The sequence below is a fragment of the Temnothorax nylanderi genome, unplaced genomic scaffold (assembly GCF_030848795.1).
Source record: "Temnothorax nylanderi isolate EJ_2023f unplaced genomic scaffold, tnyl_v1.0 TNYL_tig0011_pilon, whole genome shotgun sequence".
In the NCBI taxonomy this organism is placed as follows: domain Eukaryota; kingdom Metazoa; phylum Arthropoda; class Insecta; order Hymenoptera; family Formicidae; genus Temnothorax; species Temnothorax nylanderi.
In genome coordinates this window covers 1,056,351-1,081,125 of record NW_027249073.1, presented here as the reverse complement: position 1 = coordinate 1,081,125, position 24,775 = coordinate 1,056,351, and the positions used below count along the sequence as shown (strand labels likewise).

Here is a 24,775-nt window from a genome sequence, read left to right as displayed (position 1 = left end):
CGATTCTACGATAATAATCTACGCGACATCAGATCGGCATCATAATACTGTAACGATAATCCTCACGCGAAATTCTTGAAAGAAAAATTGGAGGCACTATGCTTGGACGTTCTCGCGCGGAGCGCGATTCTTTGTGAAACGCACAAATCTTGCGTTTCTTTTTTTAATTATTATCTTCCTCTCTTTCTCTCTCATTACGTAATAACGTTACATTATAATATATCTCGACGGGTTTTTATCAGCTCTAATCCAGCGAGAAGCCGGAACATCGGAGAAATATTTTACGCTCACCCCTTATCATCCACATTCTACGATAATGGCAATGCGTGTCGCGCGTGAGTGTTTAGATCAACTTTGAATTATTCAACAATAAGTGAGAATAAATGAAAGCAACGAGACGCGACGTTATATTCGTAGCTGAGATTTAGCTTCGCCCTTCATTTCTTCGCATTTCATTTATCATCCCGTTCGTAAAAAGTTGTGCACTCTTCCGATATTCCCTCGGTTTTTCCGCCGGATGCGATTCAAATAAATTCGAACGAATTAATTTAAAGTTGTACGAATTAATTTATTAATTATATCATTAGTATCAAAATGACATTTTGCATAGCTAAGTATATCTCGAGCGTGCGGTTCAACGCACGTAGTTATTAGCAATTTGTCGTGTAAGAGTTGAGACTAAGTGCGTGATTTGGGTATCTAATATTTCTCCGTCACTATTTTCCGGAAACAACTCAAACTCTGCATTTATACAAAATTCGCGGATCGCGGATCGCAATAAAAGAAAAAAGAGGAAAATAAAGAGAGAGAAGAGAAAGAGAGCTTAAACATTCTGTACAGTTTTTGGATTGAGTGGCTCGGTCGCCGGCGATTTTCGCGTTTTGCTGAGCCCTTCTCGCGGCTCGTCGCCTTCTGTCCTTCTTTTCGCTCCCAAGGCCAGAAAATTGTTGTGAAAGTACTCCTCGATCTCCGACAGCTTCTTCCCGTGCGTCCTCCGGCAGCAGTAGCCACACGAAAATAGCTGCTCCTACAGAAACGCCAGCGAAGAACCATTGCACCGCATATGAACCTTGAAACAAAAGAATTTCCTTAATCAAGTTTGTCAAATTGTTTTGAAATACAAGATTTATATAAATTTTTGTCGTTTGGATTTTTATATAATGAGTAAAAAGTAAAAGCATTCAGATTAGATTTAAAAAAAAAAATAAAAAAATAATTGCATACAAAATAGAAATATAAGGTATACGAAAGTAATTGGAATATGAAAGAGACAGATAAGATATGTATCACGGTATGATAATTAACAAAATATAAATATTTCGAATATCGTACCTCCCAGAAAAGTCTGCAAGCTTCTGTAGCTTTGCAACGCGGCGAACATGAGCAGATTCGCCATGGAATAGCTGATGGAATGGGCGATTCCGCGGATTTCGGTCGGGAACAAATTCCGCCGTCATGGTCCACGGAATAGTCAGCATCCCGATCATCGACGTGCACACGTAAAGTAACAGACACGCCACCGGTACCTGCGAACATCACGTCGCATTTTCTCTTGTGCGGGTCTTTAAAAATTAAATTTCACAAAATCATACGAGGGATATAATCCTCGAAAACCACCCAATACCCGCTGCGATCGCCGTTCTTGATGTTCAGCGTGAAGTAACCGGAGACGATCATGCACACAGCCATCCCGAAGGACGATATTATGCACAACGGTCGTCTCTTGTATCGCCTCAGCAGCCAAGTGTTCACCATGGAGCACAGGAAACGCGTCAGGCCCACCAAAATCGACGCTATGTATTCATCCACCCCCGCACCTACTTCCTGAAAATTGTAAAAAATTCGATACCTATTATAGTCTTACTGTATCCACTACCAGTTTATACAAATCGATCATTAATAAATAAATTTAAATATCACTACGTGTATTTAAATCACGATTGAATACAATTTACAAACTATACAAAAAATAAGACTCTCAAGAATATACAAGAGATAAATAAGAACCAATGCTGATGGTGAAGCAAAATTATATAAGTAATACAGTAAAGTAAATCTTTTAAAACTACGATTACAAACGTTGTACTGCATCTCATAATTTTATATACACTGAAGAGGGTCTAAACTAAGACCGAAACGTTTGTAATCGTAGTTTTAACAGATGTACCTTATTGTATTATATAATTTCGCTTCACACATTTCGTCGGCGTTGGCTCTTACTTGCCTCTTATATTTACTTTAACAATTTGCAAAATACGAGAGAGCAAGATATATAATATATAAATTTATTGGATATATAAACAGGTATTTTTTTATTACTTGAAACCAAGTCACTGCGTAGAACAGCGTGATGTAAATTCCGGAGAACTGTTGAAACGTGAAAAGCAGGAAGAGTATCGACATGGGTTTCCATCCGGTCGGCTTGAGAAATCCCCGCCATTTATTGGACGCGCTGCTGTGTTTGCTCCGCCGTTGCTCGTTCAATTTAATTTCGTTCTCCTTCATAATATTGATAAATTGCGCCTCGGCCACCGATGTCTTGCTCTCCGATGTCTCGTTCTTGTAAAGCCTATTACGAACGACATTAGAGTTGTCAATTATTTACCCGTATATTAAGAATAGGAAAATCGAGAACATTACAGAGTCTTAGAAGGCCTTAAAAATTAATTTCAAAGAGCATTTAAGTTAATCAGTAAATCCTATTGGTTTTCTCAAATGAGAAGCGAGAGTGATCATTAGTAATTGTCAGTTTTGCTATTTAAGGTCTGTAATCTGTAAGAATCATAGACATATATATATAGACGGAGCATAAGGTGGATAAGGTGCCACTATAGGCGAGGGGTGTCCGGGTGTGTAAGATTTAGCGGGAAAGAGTCAGAATATCCAGGCCTTCGGTCATTTTCGACTGCGTTCGGCTCACATCAGCGCTAGGCTGTGTTCGGAAAATTCACTGCTTCACAGGCTTCACTCGGGTGCACAGTGCAGTAGTGCACACCAGCATCGCTCTGTCTTCGTTTGATAGCCGAATATAGGTATGTCCCCCTTACCGCGAATCTGTCTCCCCCGCTGAGCTTATGCTCCGTCTATATATGTCTACAGTAAAAATGTTGTCATTTAATTAACCAGATTGGATTTACCATTCCAGAGACTTCTTGGCGTCGTCGATGCGGCCCTTCGAGACGAGCCAAACGGGCGACTCTGGCACAAACAGCTGCACCAGCACGATGGGCCCGACCGAGTAGATGAGGCTGAGCCAGGCGACGAGTTCCCATGGTAAGTAAGCACCCTTCAGATAACACAACACCATGCCGAAAGACGCGAGCGTCGGCCCGAACGAGATCAAGGAGCCGCGCAGCTCCGGCCTGGCTACCTCGGTGATGTAGACGATCGCTGGCGAGGTCGCCAGGGCGGTCGCTAATCCGGTTAACAAACGACCCACCAGCAACATTGGTATATTTATCGACGTGGCGATGAGGATCCAACCGATTACGGAAGGAATCGCGCCGATCTGCAGGGTTCTCAATCGACCGAACGTCTCCATCAGGAAGCCCCCTAATAACGCGCCAATCGGCGCACTCACCACGGCCAAACTGGCTGAAAGTAACAGGATCGTCTTATTTATTTTACTTATTGTTATCCTTAATTCCAACCTATTCTCGTTATATCTCGCTTTATTAGCTCCAGCGTATTTTTACACCGTAAAGAGAATATAAGATAACTGTCGAACAACACGGTACTTGAGTTTCACGAAGTTGGAGTAACATGCTCACACAATAAAAGAAATGCATGTAGATGCAGGGGTAGAGTTTATGTTGTTGTTTTTTTAAGGATTCCTTGGAACTAAATGCTCAATTTTATACGAATGTGTGTCTCGATTTTCACGTTTTTCAATAATACAGAACTAATTAACCCGAGAACGGGCGCCTGATTTTTTTTTCATAATGGTTACCTGGGGTAACCCAATTAAAAGTTATTGTTATTAATTACACATTGCATACTTTTGATTGTTTATAATTTATTAGTACTTGAGGACAATATGTATATATAGATTACTCAACATTTTCTAAAAAAAAGTATAAAGGAGAAACCAAAAAAATATTTAAAAAACGAAAGAAATACGTAAAATTACTGTGATATGAATTTGATTTTTTTCGATACTGAGGTATAAAAATCACCCCAGGCGACCATTTATGAAAATTACCTGTATTTTCCCCGACTAGTCGTCGATCGTAGAGCCATTTTTAATTATTTACATCCGATTCAATAAAATTACATATTCGAATAACATAAGAGACCTCGATTAAAATTGTCGACTACGATCATCGGCATTCTAGATTGAAAGTTTATCTATAGTAAGAAAACAATCTTCCGTTGTCGCGAGAAGATTGCAATGCCGATGGGCAATAGATTGAGCTTGCGTAACGCGAATTTAATCAGAGCACAATGATCGATCAGGCAACAGACACGCACGGCGCGCACGTACGGTTTTCTTCCGATAATTGCAACAACTTTTACGTAATACGTCTACTCTCGTGACGATACTTGATCGATAGGAAAGATAGCTAACTGTCAACGAGATATCAGTAATGATCTGACGCTGTATTTCAATACTCTATTTTACGATAAATATGTATATATTGTATATACATTTTTACGATAACGTTACATAACAATAGATTATTTCGCGTCGTCATCGTTTCGAGTACTAATGAATATATTATTCACGGAAGGGGACGACCAGGGTAGTTATCGTAATTCGTATAATTGATATTACGCGCGTAATCTCTTTCACGGAATAATGCGATGTCTTTCGCTGTTATCGCCTTCGTATTTATTGCCGCGCATATACGCCACATATTTGTGCTACCTCACCTATCCAGGAAGTTTGCTCCTTCGTGGCATGCAACTTCGCGTCTTCCTTCTCCAGATGAGGAATGAGAGTCGCTGAATACGCCATGGTGAAGCCACCGCTATGTGGAAAGACGCAGCGACGATGCAAGCAGCGATCTGCGAAGGTTCAAAAGCGACGTGCACAGCTTCCGCGAAATGAACATTTCGCCTTGGCTCGCTACTTTTCTACGATCCTCTCAAGCTCCGGAAACATGAGCAAACAAGAACACTTTCTCTTTCAAACGAATTTTTTATCTGAATATCTTTCACTATAATTTCTCTAAATTTTTGAAAAATTGCTCTCAAGAGATCTTATCATTTTTTAAAATAAATTATTAATCACATGCAAAAAATGTGAGACTAACGTAATTTACTGCACTTTCGCAACAATTAGAAGGACACAGCCTTCGGAGAGCATTTTCCGCATGGAAAACATGCTACCGCCCTAAAGTAAGAAGAAATAATTATCCGTGATGAGATAACGCCGATAATTGGTACCTCTCGGATGGCATTTCTAATATTCGTCGGCTCGACGAAACCTTTGTTGAGGCTCCGGCTCGAAACAATCGCATCTTTGAAGCACTCTCGCTCGTTCTCTTCGATGTTCTTCGACGCCTCCCGCTCCACGCTGAAACACAACGGGACGTCATCAATCGATCTTCAAATAAACCGTGCGAGAAAATAACGTCGTACCGGCGCGAGTTTTTACTCTTGTCTTTTTACTGCGACTCGCGCCTTTTTCAAGACCGAGTTGCAATTTACGGCAGCCGTTTGTCACGTGCATGCGTTGACGTGCCATTTAAGTGACGGCGCGACGCGTATCGCCTCTCGCCTGTATTCATTTAAACCGCGGCTGTAGTCCATAAAATTTATAACGCCGATCCTCGCCGCGCCCGCGCCGGGTGTTTGGGTTTCTCGCGAGTTCGTATGTCAAAACGCAATCCGCCGCGACAGCGATGCGTAATCCTCAAATGAATTTCGACCGATGTAATTAGACCGCGTGCAGTCTGGGTCGAAATAACGCTTTAATGTATTCAAAACGGATTAACTGATTTTTGCATAATGTTAAAACACGGCGCGCGGCGTATGAATTTCGCGTTACAATCGCGCGAGAGCGGCATACCGGCACGCTGATATTAGCCGCGAATCATATACGTTTCGCTTTCCTGCCCGTCGCCCTCGTCGCCGCGCCGAAAAAACAGTTTCCATTTATCTATATTATTTCGTAGGGAGAAATTGAACGCGCAGCTTAAAAAACGTCGCTCGCAAGCCGTGTCGGATTATTGCCGCTTGGCCGCTTGCTTGCCGAGGTTGTTAGTTTCCGTGAAGTTGGCACCCGACTTTAACAAAATGAATTTTTAAAAAAAGGAAATTGTAGCATTTTCGTTGTAGTTGTTTGTAGTAACAATGATTTCGTTTGTAGTTTTATCGATTTTGCAAAAACAAAGATTTTTAAAAATCACTCTTGCCTAAAATTGAGATATTTGAAATTCGCTTGCGCCATGTGTTTTAGAATCGTTTGTAGTTGTTTGTAGTAACAATGATTTCGTTTGTAGTTTTATCGATTTTGCAAAAACAAAGATTTTTAAAAATCACTCTTGCCTAAAATTGAGATATTTGAAAATCGCTTGCGCCATGTGTTTTAGAATCGTTTGTAGTTGTTTGTAGTAACAATAATTTCGTTTGTAGTTTTATCCATTTGGAAATAACGAAAAATTAAAAAAATCACTCTTACTCAAAATTGAGATATTTGAAATTCGTTCGCGCCATGTGTTTTAGAATCGTTTGTAGTTGTTTGTAGTAACAATAATTTCGTTTGTAGTTGAATAATATAAAAGTTACAACGTATTTGCAATATAAAAATAACGTATCTTTCTCAATTTTAAAGATATCTCGAATCCGCTTGCGCTATGTGTTTTAGAATCCTTTGTAGTTGTTTGTAGTAACAATAATATCGTTTGTAGTTTTATCCATAAAAAAACAAATATTTAAAAAAATTACTCTTACCCTAAATTGAGATATCTCACATCAAAATATTTTTCGTGTACTTCTTAATGTATCCAAACGTTTTCCGAAGAGTTCTGTTCATAAACATTTGTCTATTTTTCAAATAAATATCGGAAATCGGCTAGCGTGTCTCACTCATGTAGTCGTAAATGCGGCAATAAAAATCATTTAAAAATTAAATAATTCTAATCGGCAGAACTATTTGGAAAACGTTAGGACACATTCAGAACTACACGAGAAATATTTTAGAACACCCAGAATTTCAGAAATCGGCCAGCGTCTCATTTGTTCTTCGAAAAACGTTTGTTCGGATACATTCAGAACTATACGAGAATTATTTTAGAACTCAGAATGTAGAATATAGAGTCTAGGGCTCTGATTTTATTCCGTTTTTCGAATAAACGTTTAAACGCGAAACGTTTATCCATTTACATTTTCTTCCAGAAGAACGTTTACTTGTAAAAAACGTCTACACGTTTAAACGTTTAGTAAACGTTTACTAAACGTTTAACCGTTTATCTTAACATTTAAATGTATATTAGAGTCTGGTAAACGTTTAAACGTTTATCAGAGAGAGACCCTAGATTTAAAACATGTGTATTCGGAAAAACGTTTCTAATAAACGGATATGTTAATTAAACGTTTAATAGCGAGCTCAAATATAGACCAGCGTCCCCGTAAAGATTTTTTTAGGGGATAAAAATTATTTGTTTCGTTGTATTTCGTTTGTAGTTGAATAATTTAAAAGTTGCAATGTATTTGTAATAAACAAATTACGTATCTTTGTCAATTTTAAAGATATCTCGAATCCGCTTGCGCCATGTGTTTTAGAATCGTTTGTAGTTGTTTGTAGTAACAACAATTTCGTTTGTAGTGGAATAATTTAAAAGTTACAATGTATTTGTAATAAACAAATAACGTATCTCTGTCAATTTTAAAGATATCTCGAATCCGTTTGCGCCATGTTTTTTAGAATCGTTTGTAGTTGTTTGTAGTAACAATAATTTCGTTTGTAGTTTTATCCATTTTGCAAAAACAAAAATTTTTAAAAATCACTCTTCCCCAAAATTTAGATATTTGAAATTCGTTCGCGCCATGTGTTTTACAATCGTTTGTAGTTGTTTGTAGTAACAATAATTTCGTTTGTAGTTTTATCCATTTCGAAATAACGAAAAATTTTTAAAAACACTTACTCAAAATTGAGATATTTGAAATTCGCTCGCGCCATGTGTTTTAGAATCGTTTGTAGTTGTTTGTAGTAACAACAATATCGTTTGTAGTTGAATAATTTAAAAGTTGCAATGTATTTGTAATAAACAAATTACGTATCTTTGTCAATTTTAAAGATATCTCGAATCCGCTTGCGCCATGTGTTTTAGAATCGTTTGTAGTTGTTTGTAGTAACAACAATTTCGTTTGTAGTGGAATAATTTAAAAGTTACAATGTATTTGTAATAACAAATAACGTATCTCTGTCAAATTTAAAGATATCTCGAATCCGCTTGCGCCATGTTTTTTAGAATCGTTTGTAGTTGTTTGTAGTAACAATAATTTCGTTTGTAGTTTTATCCATTTTGCAAAAACAAAAATTTTTAAAAATCACTCTTCCCCAAAATTTAGATATTTGAAATTCGTTCGCGCCATGTGTTTTACAATCGTTTGTAGTTGTTTGTAGTAACAATAATTTCGTTTGTAGTTTTATCCATTTCGAAATAACGAAAAATTTTAAAAATCACTCTTACTCAAAATTGAGATATTTGAAATTCGCTCGCGCCATGTGTTTTAGAATCGTTTGTAGTTGTTTGTAGTAACAACAATATCGTTTGTAGTTGAATAATTTAAAAGTTGCAATGTATTTGTAATAAACAAATTACGTATCTTTGTCAATTTTAAAGATATCTCGAATCCGCTTGTCAGACAACTACAAACGATTCTAAAACACATGGCGCAAGCGGATTCGAGATATCTTTAAAATTGACAAAGATACGTAATTTGTTTATTACAAATACATGGCAACTTTTAAATTATTCAACTACAAACGATATTGTTGTTACTACAAACAACTACAAACGATTCTAAAACACATGGCGCGAGCGAATTTCAAATATCTCAATTTTGAGTAAGAGTGATTTTTAAAATTTTTCGTTATTTCGAAATGGATAAAACTACAAACGAAATTATTGTTACTACAAACAACTACAAACGATTGTAAAACACATGGCGCGAACGAATTTCAAATATCTAAATTTTGGGGAAGAGTGATTTTTAAAAATTTTTGTTTTTGCAAAATGGATAAAACTACAAACGAAATTATTGTTACTACAAACAACTACAAACGATTCTAAAAAACATGGCGCAAACGGATTCGAGATATCTTTAAAATTGACAGAGATACGTTATTTGTTTATTACAAATACATTGTAACTTTTAAATTATTCCACTACAAACGAAATTGTTGTTACTACAAACAACTACAAACGATTCTAAAACACATGGCGCAAGCGGATTCGAGATATCTTTAAAATTGACAAAGATACGTAATTTGTTTATTACAAATACATGGCAACTTTTAAATTATTCAACTACAAACGATATTGTTGTTACTACAAACAACTACAAACGATTCTAAAACACATGGCGCAAGCGAATTTCAAATATCTCAATTTTGAGTAAGAGTGATTTTTAAAATTTTTCGTTATTTCGAAATGGATAAAACTACAAACGAAATTATTGTTACTACAAACAACTACAAACGATTGTAAAACACATGGCGCGAACGAATTTCAAATATCTAAATTTTGGGGAAGAGTGATTTTTAAAAATTTTTGTTTTTGCAAAATGGATAAAACTACAAACGAAATTATTGTTACTACAAACAACTACAAACGATTCTAAAAAACATGGCGCAAACGGATTCGAGATATCTTTAAAATTGACAGAGATACGTTATTTGTTTATTACAAATACATGGCAACTTTTAAATTATTCAACTACAAACGATATTGTTGTTACTACAAACAACTACAAACGATTCTAAAACACATGGCGCGAGCGAATTTCAAATATCTCAATTTTGAGTAAGAGTGATTTTTAAAATTTTTCGTTATTTCGAAATGGATAAAACTACAAACGAAATTATTGTTACTACAAACAACTACAAACGATTGTAAAACACATGGCGCGAACGAATTTCAAATATCTAAATTTTGGGGAAGAGTGATTTTTAAAAATTTTTGTTTTTGCAAAATGGATAAAACTACAAACGAAATTATTGTTACTACAAACAACTACAAACGATTCTAAAAAACATGGCGCAAACGGATTCGAGATATCTTTAAAATTGACAGAAATACGTTATTTGTTTATTACAAATACATTGTAACTTTTAAATTATTCCACTACAAACGAAATTGTTGTTACTACAAACAACTACAAACGATTCTAAAACACATGGCGCAAGCGGATTCGAGATATCTTTAAAATTGACAAAGATACGTAATTTGTTTATTACAAATACATGGCAACTTTTAAATTATTCAACTACAAACGATATTGTTGTTACTACAAACAACTACAAACGATTCTAAAACACATGGCGCGAGCGAATTTCAAATATCTCAATTTTGAGTAAGAGTGATTTTTAAAATTTTTCGTTATTTCGAAATGGATAAAACTACAAACGAAATTATTGTTACTACAAACAACTACAAACGATTGTAAAACACATGGCGCGAACGAATTTCAAATATCTAAATTTTGGGGAAGAGTGATTTTTAAAAAATTTTTGTTTTTGCAAAATGGATAAAACTACAAACGAAATTATTGTTACTACAAACAACTACAAACGATTCTAAAAAACATGGCGCAAACGGATTCGAGATATCTTTAAAATTGACAGAGATACGTTATTTGTTTATTACAAATACATTGTAACTTTTAAATTATTCCACTACAAACGAAATTGTTGTTACTACAAACAACTACAAACGATTCTAAAACACATGGCGCAAGCGGATTCGAGATATCTTTAAAATTGACAAAGATACGTAATTTGTTTATTACAAATACATGGCAACTTTTAAATTATTCAACTACAAACGATATTGTTGTTACTACAAACAACTACAAACGATTCTAAAACACATGGCGCGAGCGAATTTCAAATATCTCAATTTTGAGTAAGAGTGATTTTTAAAATTTTTCGTTATTTCGAAATGGATAAAACTACAAACGAAATTATTGTTACTACAAACAACTACAAACGATTGTAAAACACATGGCGCGAACGAATTTCAAATATCTAAATTTTGGGGAAGAGTGATTTTTAAAAATTTTTGTTTTTGCAAAATGGATAAAACTACAAACGAAATTATTGTTACTACAAACAACTACAAACGATTCTAAAAAACATGGCGCAAACGGATTCGAGATATCTTTAAAATTGACAGAGATACGTTATTTGTTTATTACAAATACATTGTAACTTTTAAATTATTCCACTACAAACGAAATTGTTGTTACTACAAACAACTACAAACGATTCTAAAACACATGGCGCAAGCGGATTCGAGATATCTTTAAAATTGACAAAGATACGTAATTTGTTTATTACAAATACATTGCAACTTTTAAATTATTCAACTACAAACGAAATACAACGAAACAAATAATTTTTATCCCCTAAAAAAATCTTTACGGGGACGCTGGTCTATATTTGAGCTCGCTATTAAACGTTTAATTAACATATCCGTTTATTAGAAACGTTTTTCCGAATACACATGTTTTAAATCTAGGGTCTCTCTCTGATAAACGTTTAAACGTTTACCAGACTCTAATATACATTTAAATGTTAAGATAAACGGTTAAACGTTTAGTAAACGTTTACTAAACGTTTAAACGTGTAGACGTTTTTTACAAGTAAACGTTCTTCTGGAAGAAAATGTAAATGGATAAACGTTTCGCGTTTAAACGTTTATTCGAAAAACGGAATAAAATCAGAGCCCTAGACTCTATATTCTACATTCTGAGTTCTAAAATAATTCTCGTATAGTTCTGAATGTATCCGAACAAACGTTTTTCGAAGAACAAATGAGACGCTGGCCGATTTCTGAAATTCTGGGTGTTCTAAAATATTTCTCGTGTAGTTCTGAATGTGTCCTAACGTTTTCCAAATAGTTCTGCCGATTAGAATTATTTAATTTTTAAATGATTTTTATTGCCGCATTTACGACTACATGAGTGAGACACGCTAGCCGATTTCCGATATTTATTTGAAAAATAGACAAATGTTTATGAACAGAACTCTTCGGAAAACGTTTGGATACATTAAGAAGTACACGAAAAATATTTTGATGTGAGATATCTCAATTTAGGGTAAGAGTAATTTTTTTAAATATTTGTTTTTTTTATGGATAAAACTACAAACGATATTATTGTTACTACAAACAACTACAAAGGATTCTAAAACACATAGCGCAAGCGGATTCGAGATATCTTTAAAATTGAGAAAGATACGTTATTTTTATATTGCAAATACGTTGTAACTTTTATATTATTCAACTACAAACGAAATTATTGTTACTACAAACAACTACAAACGATTCTAAAACACATGGCGCGAACGAATTTCAAATATCTCAATTTTGAGTAAGAGTGATTTTTTTAATTTTTCGTTATTTCCAAATGGATAAAACTACAAACGAAATTATTGTTACTACAAACAACTACAAACGATTCTAAAACACATGGCGCAAGCGATTTTCAAATATCTCAATTTTAGGCAAGAGTGATTTTTAAAAATCTTTGTTTTTGCAAAATCGATAAAACTACAAACGAAATCATTGTTACTACAAACAACTACAAACGATTCTAAAACACATGGCGCAAGCGAATTTCAAATATCTCAATTTTAGGCAAGAGTGATTTTTAAAAATCTTTGTTTTTGCAAAATCGATAAAACTACAAACGAAATCATTGTTACTACAAACAACTACAACGAAAATGCTACAATTTCCTTTTTTTAAAAATTCATTTTGTTAAAGTCGGGTGCCAACTTCACGGAACTCTTCTAGGCGACGTTGTTTACGTTTTTTTGGGCTCGCCGCTCGGGCCGCTCGGCTTTTCCTGGAAGACGCGCGACCGCGGCGTACGTACCTCACCCACTCCCCCACTCTTTCCAAATTTTTCCTATTGGCATAGTCGCGGTCAGTATTAGTGCGAAATGTGCGAATTCGAGACTGCGTTCACACTGTTTACAGCCCGCTCCGCGTTTCTCGCGTTCTCTAAACCCTCGAATCGTGAATCGTGCGTGCGAACGAGTGTCGGGAGTGTCGGGAGTGCCGGAATCGAGCGACGGGGCGAACTTCTCGGTACATATGCATGTAAATCCGTACGATCGACTATTAACGCGTTTCTCAATGTTCGTAAGTGGCGTGGAATTAATTAATTTATCGCATAGAACACATCGGATTTCAAGTTTTAGTATCATTTAACGCAAGCGTATTTCGGAATAACCGTCGTTGCGTATATCGGACTTTGAAAATTTCCGTTTCACGCGTGGGTGAATCGGAGAGTCGCGGAGATTGTCTCTTGATAGCCCCGGGCTCGTCTCGAGATAATGTGTATTTTTTTTTCCGCCTTTCTGTACGATTAACGCGTTTCTCGACGTTCGCAAGTGCCGTCGAATTGATTGATTTGTCGTAAAATACAGTGGATTTAACAAAGGCTGATATTTCATTTATTGTACAACCTCTGTCAGGCGTATCTATCGATTGGCTATCTACAAGATAGAGGATTTCTCGTAGCCAATCAGTACGCTCGACAAAGCTTGTCGTACGACGCATGAAATATCAGTCTCCCAGCCGAGAGTGAATCTCGCGTCGCAATAACGTATCTATCGTTATTGCGTACAGAGAATTTCGAAAATTTCCGTTTGCCCGTAGGTGAGTTGTTTTCGCGAACGTTTTCTCGGAAGGAGCGTGGGCCGCGGCTTCTCTGTAACATGAGTAGGGGGGGATGGAGCGGGGATAGGTTGCCTCAACCGCCCAGGTATATCGAACACACCGCGCCAGGCGGCCGCGGCGTCCGCTCAGCCTATCCCCCCTCCATCCCCACCGCTCGAGTTGCCCGGGAGCCGCGGCTTTCTCCCGGCGGTATTCGTATTTCGTGCAACGCGTTAGCGCAAGTTCGCGTCGCGTCGCGTCGCTCGCCCCTCCGCGTTTCTCGCGCTTTTCGTCGATCGAAAAGAAGTCTCGCGTGTGAATCAATAGTGTAAGTGTGCCGAATCGATCGACGGACGATTATCTCGGTGCCGTTCAACGATCCGCTCGATCGCGATCAGTGTCTTTCGGCGTCGAAATTTTCCATCGAGTCCATTACATATGGCGGACCTGAAAAACGTTTCGCGCAGCGCGAGTGAGCTAGCAGATCCGCGTCTCTTTGCTCATCGAAAGTGAATTTCGCGTCGTCGCGTATACCTACGGCGGATCCACGAAGTTTGTTTACGCGTGGGGCGAACGCGAGATGTGTTTCAACGAGTTGTGTTTAACGTCGCGACGGGCTTCTCGGCGTTCGAAAACTTGCAGAACGCGCTCGCGTCGAGAACGTTCGAGGCGCGCCATCTTCTCTTTGAACTATTCGCTCGTGTCGGTCACGACGCATTAGCGCGAGCCCGAATTGCGCCCGTTACGCGTTTCTCGCGTCTTTTTAACCGTCGAGAGTGAGTTTCGCGTATAAATGGATGTCGCGAGTGCCGAATTACTTGAGCGAGAGCGAGCATCTGCATTCGTCACCGCGTCGGCGTCGATCCGCTCGATCGCGTCGTTGCATATGGCGGATTTCGAAAGTGAACTCGTTCCCCGCGAAACGTATCATATTCATCATTGAAACTTTCTGAAGTGACGTTACCCAAGGTCTGTGATCGTTTCACTATCATCGGAGGCGAGGGGAAGCCGCCGGGAGTAACCAGGAACAGCGAGGAGGAGCGGAAAAAGAGGAGCAGGGTGCGGCGACGACGCATCGGCCGGTGAGTTATATCTAAAAGTCGTTCCGTATTAATACACTGCCGCCCGTGTCCGGCGGTTATCGTCTTGAAAGAAACGGACTTTCCCTTCCCTCCCCACGGGTGAATTAGTTAGCGCCGGTTAATTTCGTATATGAAACAACCGCGCGGACGTGAGCTGGCCCTCCGGTAATGTTATCTTTAATAAAGGTTTCGGTTTCGATTTTGGTTTTCTAGCTAACAAAGTACCGGTATTGCACAAATTACGGTTTTTTCCGGTTTTTGGTTCATTAAAATTTTCTTTAAATTTTTATCAAATCAAATTGTTTACATATGCATACTGCGTGTGTGGATATGTAATTATATTAGTACTCTTAATTTTCGATACATATGTTTATATTTTACATTACGTACACATGTTTTTATTTTTTATTTTAATTTATACGGATTGTATAAAATATGTATAATAATAATATATTATAATAAATGATGACATTTCGACGTAGATGTCATTTCTTCATTGTTTGCTATGTTTTCATCTTCTGGTCTTAATTTTTTTTTGAAGATATAATGACTTTTAATGGTACCGGTTTCGATTCCGATCCTATAGGCTTTATAAAATTTCCGTACGGTTTACGGTTACGGTACGGTTTTCGTTATCGGTTTCGGTTCCGGCCCGGTCCGGGTCCCTGCTATATACTATGCACTTGAAAATGTTTTGAATTCCCGGCATTACCCGGAGTAATGTTTCTTCGCTCTTCTTGCGCTCTCCCTTCGATATGATTTTTTTGCCACATGTAAAGCAGCCGTCTTTCCTTTTTCCGTTCGAACGAGTTTTTTTTTTCTGAAGCATGTTTCTTCGTGGAATTGGCCTGTAGATTCATCTTAGAAAGCAGAGCCACTGCCACTGTCGATTCGTTGTTTCGTCTCTTTTCTGCATGCGTAATTCTTCAGTCGTGAGTCTCGCCGTCAAATTCTCGACTGTCCGTTTTGCATCGGGTCGTTGAATCTCGTGCACTGTGGAAATGATTGAATTTTGGCGGCTGCGTTGAAAGAATCCTTGTGATAAGCATGGACGAAGGTATCTCTCCACCTTCAAGTGCCTTCATTTTACTCGCCATTTGTTCGAGTTTCGATACATGCTGCGCCACGTTTCCTGCAGAATCCCAACGGAATACGAAGAACTCTTTCTGAATTAGAGACAGGCTCTCATCTGATTTCATATCAAAGACACTGTGCAATTTTTGCCACATGTCTCTTGCTGTAACGCAATTCATTATCAATTGCAGTGGTTTTGATTCAAGCGTCGCGGTCGTGGCGATTAATTTCTTCGCCGCTCTATCAGATCTTATCCACCTCGCTAGTTTCGCTTCATAATTCTGAGCTTCTTCCTCAGGCTTGACGAGCGTGCCATCAATAATAATAAATATACTTTGTAAAAGTTAATATTAACACAAGTTATTAAAAACGAGGGCAAAGTAATGAATATTATTTTAAATGTCCCGTTACCTCTTTATTACTAGTATGTACAAAGAAACAATGTCAATAACATTCAATATCGAAAGCAAAGTATCGATAGTAATGTTGTACGTTGCCATTCCTAGCCTTAACCCGCTCGAATCAGTTCTTGAACCGACACCGAATCGCGCACTCGAACGGATACAATTATGCAGCTATTGGAGTATGAAAATAGTTTCTCCGTTGTCGGTCCTCATGCGGAGCACCTTGAATAATTTGACGCACGACGGGAGTCCTAGTTTCGCGAGAGCGGCGTGAATACATTTTTTATGGCCTCATTGAGACGGCAAACACGAAAATTCGCTGGCGATCATCATGGACTGTCGTAATTAACCCATTAACATGAAATTCAAACAGATTTCGAATGTTTTATCTTACTTGATTGTTATAATTCGCGATATTCTCTAGATTTTATTATACTTATCTATTATTTATAAAACAGGAACGGTATATGCATTATTTAGTTTTCTCCACAGAAATTAAGAAACTTTTAACTTCTCTGAAGAGTCTGCTTTTATGAACACATTATGATATTTGTGCAAGATAATATATCGAATGGCTCGGCTGTTGAATAAGACTTTTTAAATTTTCATCATCTTTTTCTCTTTTTTGAAATTTCATTTGAAATGAATAAATATCAACGTCTTGGAACATTGATATTCATTCATTTATAATATCATCTTTTCATACTTTTAAAATAGTTTTAAATAGCAAAAATAAAAGATTGAAAGAATTAATTAGTAAAAAGACACATATAAAACGTAAAATTGTTCTTCTTTCTTTATGCTTTTTCCAATAAGTGAGCATTATCGAGAAGCTAGTGTTCTATCCCATCACACACTTCCAACAAATCGTCGCTTTCCATTCGATATGCAAACAAGCGAATGTCAAAGTGATTTGAGCGTGGCGACTACGTGTGTTATTCCATAGACAATATAATCGCGCGGTCGCTCGTCCGCTCGCTCGCTCACGCGCGAAGTGCGTCTTCGCAGTTGCGAGCGCAGACTTTTCGCTGGAACCTGGAACATTGCATAATTTTTTGCCGTTGCGTAAGAGCGCCGGAGGAACACCGGCCGTTACGCAATCGTAACGTTCGTCTCTGCTGGAAGCACTTAACGGCAGTCGCCGCCGTCATAGATAAATCGCGTGGCCTATGATTTTTATTGCGGCGCTTAATTCCGCTCTTGTATATCCGCGCTCGTGGATAACGGCGCGGTGCGATACCCGAACTCGCGTGCGCGAACGTAAATAATAACGTAATGCATTTGCACGGTCGATACGCGTGCATAAGTGTGTATTTGCATATTTACGATTATGCCCTTTGTTTTCGCGCGTCGATCTGATTTCAGTTTCAAAAGCGTATTAATTTTCCCGCGAGTAATTCTTCGTCGAACGGCTAATATCGCGCGCACGTCATTAATATTGCCGATGCACAATAAATACGTGGGATTTAAGCTCGTCGGTTCAGAGCCGCGAACAGGATCCTCCTCAGTTTCCAACGCGTGATAAAGTTAGAAATCAAGTGACGAAATATAGTTTTCTGAAAGAAAGCTGTGAGAGATAATCAAACAATTTAATAAAGGTTTCGGTTTCGATTTCGGTTTTCTAGCTAACAAAAGTACTGGTATTGCACAAGTTACAGTTTTTTTTCCGGTTTCGGTTCATTAAAATTTCCTTGAAATTTTTATTAAATTAAATGGTTTACATATGCATACTGCGTGAATATGTACTTATAAATTGTAAATCTTAATTGTTGATACATGTTTTTATTTTACATTATATACACATGTTTTATTTTTTATATAAATTTATACGGATTGTATAAAATTATGTATAATAATTAATAATATATTGTAATAAATGATGATATTTCGACGTAGATGTCATTTCTTCATTGTTTTCTATGTTTCATTTTCTGGTCTTAATTTTTTTGAAGATATAATGATTTTTAACGGTACCGGTTTCGAATCCGGTCCTATAGGTTTTTATAAATTTTAATACGGTTTACGGTTCCGGTGCGACAAAAATACCGGTTACTTTACGGTTTTCGGTTTCGGTTCCGGTTCGGTCCGGGTCCCTGTTTATTTTACAATATTATCCTATATGCAACCTGCAACATAGTCTATTCTATCTCAGTTTGTCGTTTATTTATGTACAACGTTGCGTAACAGCGCGCAGCGTTACGAAATGTACGCGTGATTATTAATCGTAGCGATTCCGCAAATCTTGATCTTATCGTCTCTGGAAGCGATAGGAAACATTTCATCGATCAAAGAGGAAAACAAGTAATAAAGTAATATCGACTTTTCGAACTTTAAATAATTAAGATTATAGCTGGAAAAAAAATATATTTCCAAATTTAATTCATTCATAAGTCGAAAAATTTACTTCAAATTTCTTCGTTCCTAAAATATCGTGTCAAAATATATTCTGAGTTAGAAATATTTCAATTAGAAATAAATTATATCTCGATGAGGGTGTTTCTTTAACTCGGTGCGAAAAACCTTTTTGTCTGATTTTAAGGCTGCAATATGCCTAACTTGTGTGCTTGTTTAAAACCCGACTCTGTTTTAAACTCTGTAGATGAGTAATGTCCAAATACTTGTCGAATTTTTCTACGCCCACTTGGTTATTAACTAATGGTCTTTTTTCGTTTTTTTTTTCATCGCCCCGTGCAAGTTTGGCGTTTACAACTTTTTCGAGTTGTGTGATGTCTAAACATGTATCAGATTTATTTAAGCCCACTTGGTTATCATCAACTAATGGTTTTTTTTCCGTTTGTTTTTCCATCTCGATCATTTCATTTTCTTCTCAATAAGGCGTGGACTCCGCCTTAAAACTCGTTTAGCATTTTGCTTCTCACCTTGATCTTGCATTGTGCGTGTAATAGTGAATTCTCGTCCAGTAGTTTAACATGACTTTGAGGCTTAAAAAATTTAATAGGACGTGCCACTGTATCCGATATGTTTAAACAACTTTATTTGTTATTACAATTTGGATCCTCATTTTTTATTGTAAATTCTTATAGCTTACTTTGTAAGCTTTTAAAATTTTTTTTAATTGGGTTGTAGCACAATGGCACATAGCCTATGTTACTCAGGAAGATATAAGCTATCCACCAGTTTAACAAATTTTGAAATTGATTCAATAGTTTCTAAGATTAGAACAATGGAACAAATAAATTTTTCCCCTTTATATAATAGTAAGGACAATTAGACCATAACTAAGAAACGTGAACGTTGGAATCTGTATTTGCTTCTTTTATCTCGTCATAAAAATCGGTGAGCGCTTAATTAGTTCAGAATAAATCAGAGTGAGTCGAAACGTTTTCTAAATTACGCTCTCATGATAGCTCTTGACCGTTTCGTTAACTCGTTTCTAGCCTTGGTTTCAACCACGCGTCTCACGCGTCTTGAAACGCAATTTAATTTTCGCTCTTCGACGATTCATCCCGAGCCGCGGGTTGTCAGTCGGCTTCCTTATTTTTTTTCCTTCCTTATTTTTTTCTGTCTCGTTCCTCGCTACATACTGCCGAAGATAATAATTAAGTGCGACTAATAAGGCCCGCGCGACTCTCTCTCTCTTCCTCTCTTTGGGAAGTCCGACCGTCATCGGCGCGTCGAGGCCCGAGCGATTGCATTACGGCATTACCGCGGTGTGTGCAGGCTCATTCCGCTAATCTTGCGTAGGCACGCATGTTGCTCGTGCTTGTCGGAAACGCGACATCGTCGACGTCGCTCGTCACGGAACAAGAAGGCCTTACGTGGTTGCATGCGAGCACACGTGCGCGCACACACGCGAAGGCGAGAACGCACGTACGTAACACGTACCTACGCGCGTATGTACGCCAGCGCGCGAGGCGTAAGCCGCACGACGTTGGAGGAGTGTATCGTATCTCGAATTAAAGCCGCTAAAGTGCGCCGTGGTATTTTGCGGAAGGCACGACTTTGTTTCCCGTGGCGACGAATATATCGCCGGCGTTAAATTCGACGATCTCCGCGAAGGAAGACGTTGTTGGGGCTCCGCGATTTTCCGCGTGTCAACGATTAACGTCATTTTTTACACAGCTTGCAACACGTACGCTTGACATATTACGGGTACTGTAGATTGCCATCGATTGCGTTCGTACGTGACAGTAGCGGCTTTGCATGCGCTTTATTGTAAGGTAATAGTAGGTCCATTTTTCTTCCAGCTATACGCTTTTCAGACGTGTTTTCTTTTTTATTTTGCTTTCCGAAGCGCGAGCGAGCAACATGCGGCGCTGATTGCGACGATTTGGATCAAGTTTTGAATCGCTTGTTGTAAAATTGACTCAGATTCTGAGACTTTTCGTGGGTAAGATTTTTATGCCAAATTATTGCGAGACACGAACAACCTTACTAAAAATATCAGAATAATCGTTGAATCGTTATTAACATATTTAACCGGTAATGTGTTTCTTTGTTCGAATTTTGAGCGGAAGCCAATGGACCGATTTTATACGTAGTGCGTACTGTCGTGATTAGCATTTAATCCCGTTTTCAATAGGCGTACAGTAGGAAGGGGAAGGGGGACGAATTCCGCAATTGTGCCCCGGAGTTTTCCGCGGGAGCACCGTGAGAGAGGCAGCTGCAGAAGCTGCAGGAATGCGCATCCGTGGAATATAACGTCCGCCGTTGGTATTTTGAGTCTTGCCTGCAGGCACTTTCGGAGGTTTAATCGTACAATTTTCGAATATCTCGGTAGACGCTACTGCTCGCCGTTGGCTATCGTCGGTTAAACTCGCTATATATTGTTACGCATGATATGTAAATATGCGCTCACGCAACGAATAACTCGCACTACGTATTGTATAAAATCGGTCCATTGGCTTCCGCTCAAAATTCGAACAAAGAAACACATTACCGGTTAAATATGTTAATAACGATTCAACGATTATTCTGATATTTTTAGTAAGGTTGTTGTAACAATGGTCCAGTCAGCTACTCTCGACTGTCTTGCCGGTGTCTCGTAACTCAGGCACCGTCACCACTACCACCAATACTACTATCTACCGCATCGCCGGCGCCGGCACCTTCAACGCGCGCGCGTGGTGCGTGTGCGTGTGCGTGGCGTGTGTGCGTGTGTGCGTGCGCGTGCGCGTGTTATAAATAAACGGTTTGCGTATACATTTTTATCCCTCCTCTTCCCCTTCCTCTTGTTGCCCGATTACGCCCGGCTCTTTGCCATCTCTTTGGTATCCGTACAAAATTATCTTTTTTTAACCGGTTTCCGGTCCTATAGGCTTTATAAAATTTCCATACGGTTTACAGTTCCGGTCCGACAAAAATACCGGTTACGGTACGGTTTTCGGTTTCGGTTCCGGTCCGGTCCAGGTCCCTGCATTAGATGCATAGTAATATTGCATGCAACAATTTTAAAAATAAATAAAAATTTAATAAAATATATGTTAAACAGTTATTGCATGTATTAATTATAATTTTGGTTATTTTTTTTGCTGGTGATGATTCTCTTATCTTTCAATAGGAATTTCCTATTTCATCTTTGAAGTCCAAACCGCTGGGAACAAAATTCAAATCGAAAGTGTAGTTATGGCTTTATCGTTGAGCAACGTCGACGACAGATAATTTTCGATAATCTAGCAATTACTATTTTCACGTCCGTTCCTTTCCTGTCCCGTCGTCCTCCGTCCGACTCCCTCTTTGCGATGTATTGCTACTTTGATCTTCACCCCCTTCTTCTCCATTTCACCTCGTCTTCGTTTTTCTCCGTTCGCGACGCCAACGACGCGGCGACAGCGGTGGCGGCGGCGGCGCGGCGCCGACGGATCGTCGAATAAATTTTTTATCGCCCTCGACGAGCCGGCTCTCTAACCCTTTGTACCCCCCCGTCCACCGTCTCAGCTCCCCCCGTCTGCCTCCGCGGGGTCATTTTCGAACGCGTTAAACGCTCCCGCGGGATTCCGTCGGTATTACTGTCGACGCATCGAGGTTCGTCGATTCTCCTCTTCATGGTCGCTTTTCGACGTGTAACTGGTATTTACATCGCCGAGAGTGTGTGGCACGCGGGAGGTAAAATCTTATATTGCTTCGAATATATTAAGAAACTTAATAAAGGTTTCGGTTTCGATTTCGGCTTTCTAGCTAACAAAAGTACCGGTATTGCGCAAATTAGTTTATTTTCCGGTTCCGGTTCATTAAAATTTTCTTGAAATTTTTATTAAATTAAATTGTTTACATATGCATACTGCGTGTGTGGATATGTAATTATATTAGTACTCTTAATTTTTGATACATATGTTTTTATTTTACATTACGTACACGTTTTTTTTTTATTTTAATTTATACGGATTGTATAAAATATGTATAATAATTAATAATATATAATAAATGATGATATTTCGACGTAGACGTCATTTCTTCATTGTTTTCTATATGTTTTCATTTTCTGGTCTTAATTTTTTAGGAGATACAATGACTTAACGGTACCGGTTTCGATTTCGATTCTATAGGCTTTATAAAATTTCCTTACGGTTTACGGTTCCGGTCCGACAAGAATACCAGTTACAGTATGGTTTTCGGTTTCGGTTTCGGTCCGGTCCGAGTCCCTGGATTTAATTAAAATTAAGGATGCTTATATCGATAGCGTGAAGTAGCTTTTGTTACGCGATTATTTAAATTATTATTAATTTATTAAATTAATATATAAATATTTGGTTCTTATTAAACAAGGCACTTTTATTATGCGTTCTATTTTACGTAGATGATAACCAGCATCTACAATGCAAAAGAAAGTTTATTTTAATAACAATGTCTGCTTTTTTTTTACATACTCAATATATTTGCAAAATGTAGCTTCTTTACTTCCCCGCAGGGAACGATCCGGTTATCTTTGATGATCGATGAAGTAAAGAAGAAAATTATTCTTTGCGGAAGAATAATTTTCAAAGGAGATAGAAAATTACAGTCTCTTTCCTCGAAAATTAAATTCACGATAGGGGATCCAAAATATTCTTTCGGCAAAAATCTTCGGTCCGTTCCTGCTCATCGTTGCGAACTAATTCGCATCACAATGCTACCGTCAAATCGTCCGTGAGACACCTTGTGTCCTCGGGCGCATTGTCGCAGACGCAGGAACTGTAATCTCCTGATCCGATCCATGCTATTATCCTCAACCCCATATCATAACTATGGTATCCTTTTCGACCACGATAGGACTCGACATTCTCGCAAGATCCTGCGTTCCGGCGAATGCACGCGATTCGCCTATTTCGAAAAATCACCGAAATAGGCTCGGGTTCGTCTGCGGCTCGTTTCTCACAACGGCAAACGTCATCCTCGTGTGAATTCGCGTGGCGTCATCCGCACGTATTCATCCGCGGAAAAACGACCGTCGGACTGGCGCGACGTCGATCCTTCGACGCGGGAAATGACTTCCGGTCGAAGACAGAAGAGCGGAGGATATCTTCTGTTTTTGCGTGATCGCGACGCCGACGAGTTCAATCGAGCGGATTTAGAAGCATTATTTTGCGTCAGTTGATAGAGTAGCCATCGAGAACGTTGGCGATCTCAGTATTGATTTCGAAATATTGCTACATACTGTAAAATAATGTACCTTATGTTACCGGAATATTTTTTTATGCAACTTTAAAGAGAAAGTTTTTTTTAGGCTTGTATGGTCCTGAAAGGTTCATATGTTAATGTATAACTTTTTCTGTCTTTTTTTGGTGGAATTGTAGAAAACTGTGAAACTGTGTACTAAAAAAGAGATAGTAATAACCGTTGGTGGGCCAGTCTTTGTATGCAGGGTGTTAATTTCCAGTTCCAAGGTCGCACATTTACAAAAAGAGCTAATTCCCGTACGATGTTTTCACGAAACGAAGCAAAAGTGCTTTCTCTCTGTGTGAATAGCTCGTGTACCGTGAAATGGACGAGATGTACAAATGCATACATTTTCTGCGAGAACGCACGTCGCTGCACGCTGCGGGATCGCGCACGCAACATTAGCTATTCAAACGCAGCTTCGAGAGTTTCGTCTTTAAGTCGGACCCCTATCGTCAGGCGGACCTGCTGTCTGACTGGCGATCGTCTCTAACTTGCAGACCTGCAGACTGTCCTTAAACATAGTCTGATCGTTTCGCCTCGGGCGATTCGGTATAAACTCTTCAAACGAGAATTTCTAAACTTTAAATTTAAACTTATATAATCATATAGTTAGGTGTTAAATCTTATTGTTTGCCTTCGCAATACGTTGAGCAAGAACAAATTTTGTTGTCTTTAAGAAATTTTTATTTGTTCTTGCTACAAAAAATTCTTGCAAATAAGCAAGCAGAGAAAGAAGGAGAGAGGAAAAGAGAGAAAGAGAGAAAGAGAGAGGAGAGCG

At 38.3% G+C, this 24,775-nt stretch overlaps 1 protein-coding gene across 1 annotated transcript; it reads right to left on the bottom strand.

The window, feature by feature from the left end:
• Positions 1-823: 823 nt before the first annotated feature.
• On the bottom strand, positions 824-23,573 carry LOC139767746 (trehalose transporter 1-like protein). Its single transcript, XM_071697353.1, is given in 13 exon segments — positions 824-877; positions 879-922; positions 925-991; positions 993-1,069; positions 1,333-1,444; positions 1,446-1,526; positions 1,618-1,824; positions 2,320-2,569; positions 3,138-3,594; positions 4,873-4,968; positions 4,971-5,007; positions 5,389-5,548; positions 23,464-23,573. Coding segments are annotated over 13 exon segments (1,752 nt in total).
• Positions 23,574-24,775: the final 1,202 nt, after the last annotated feature.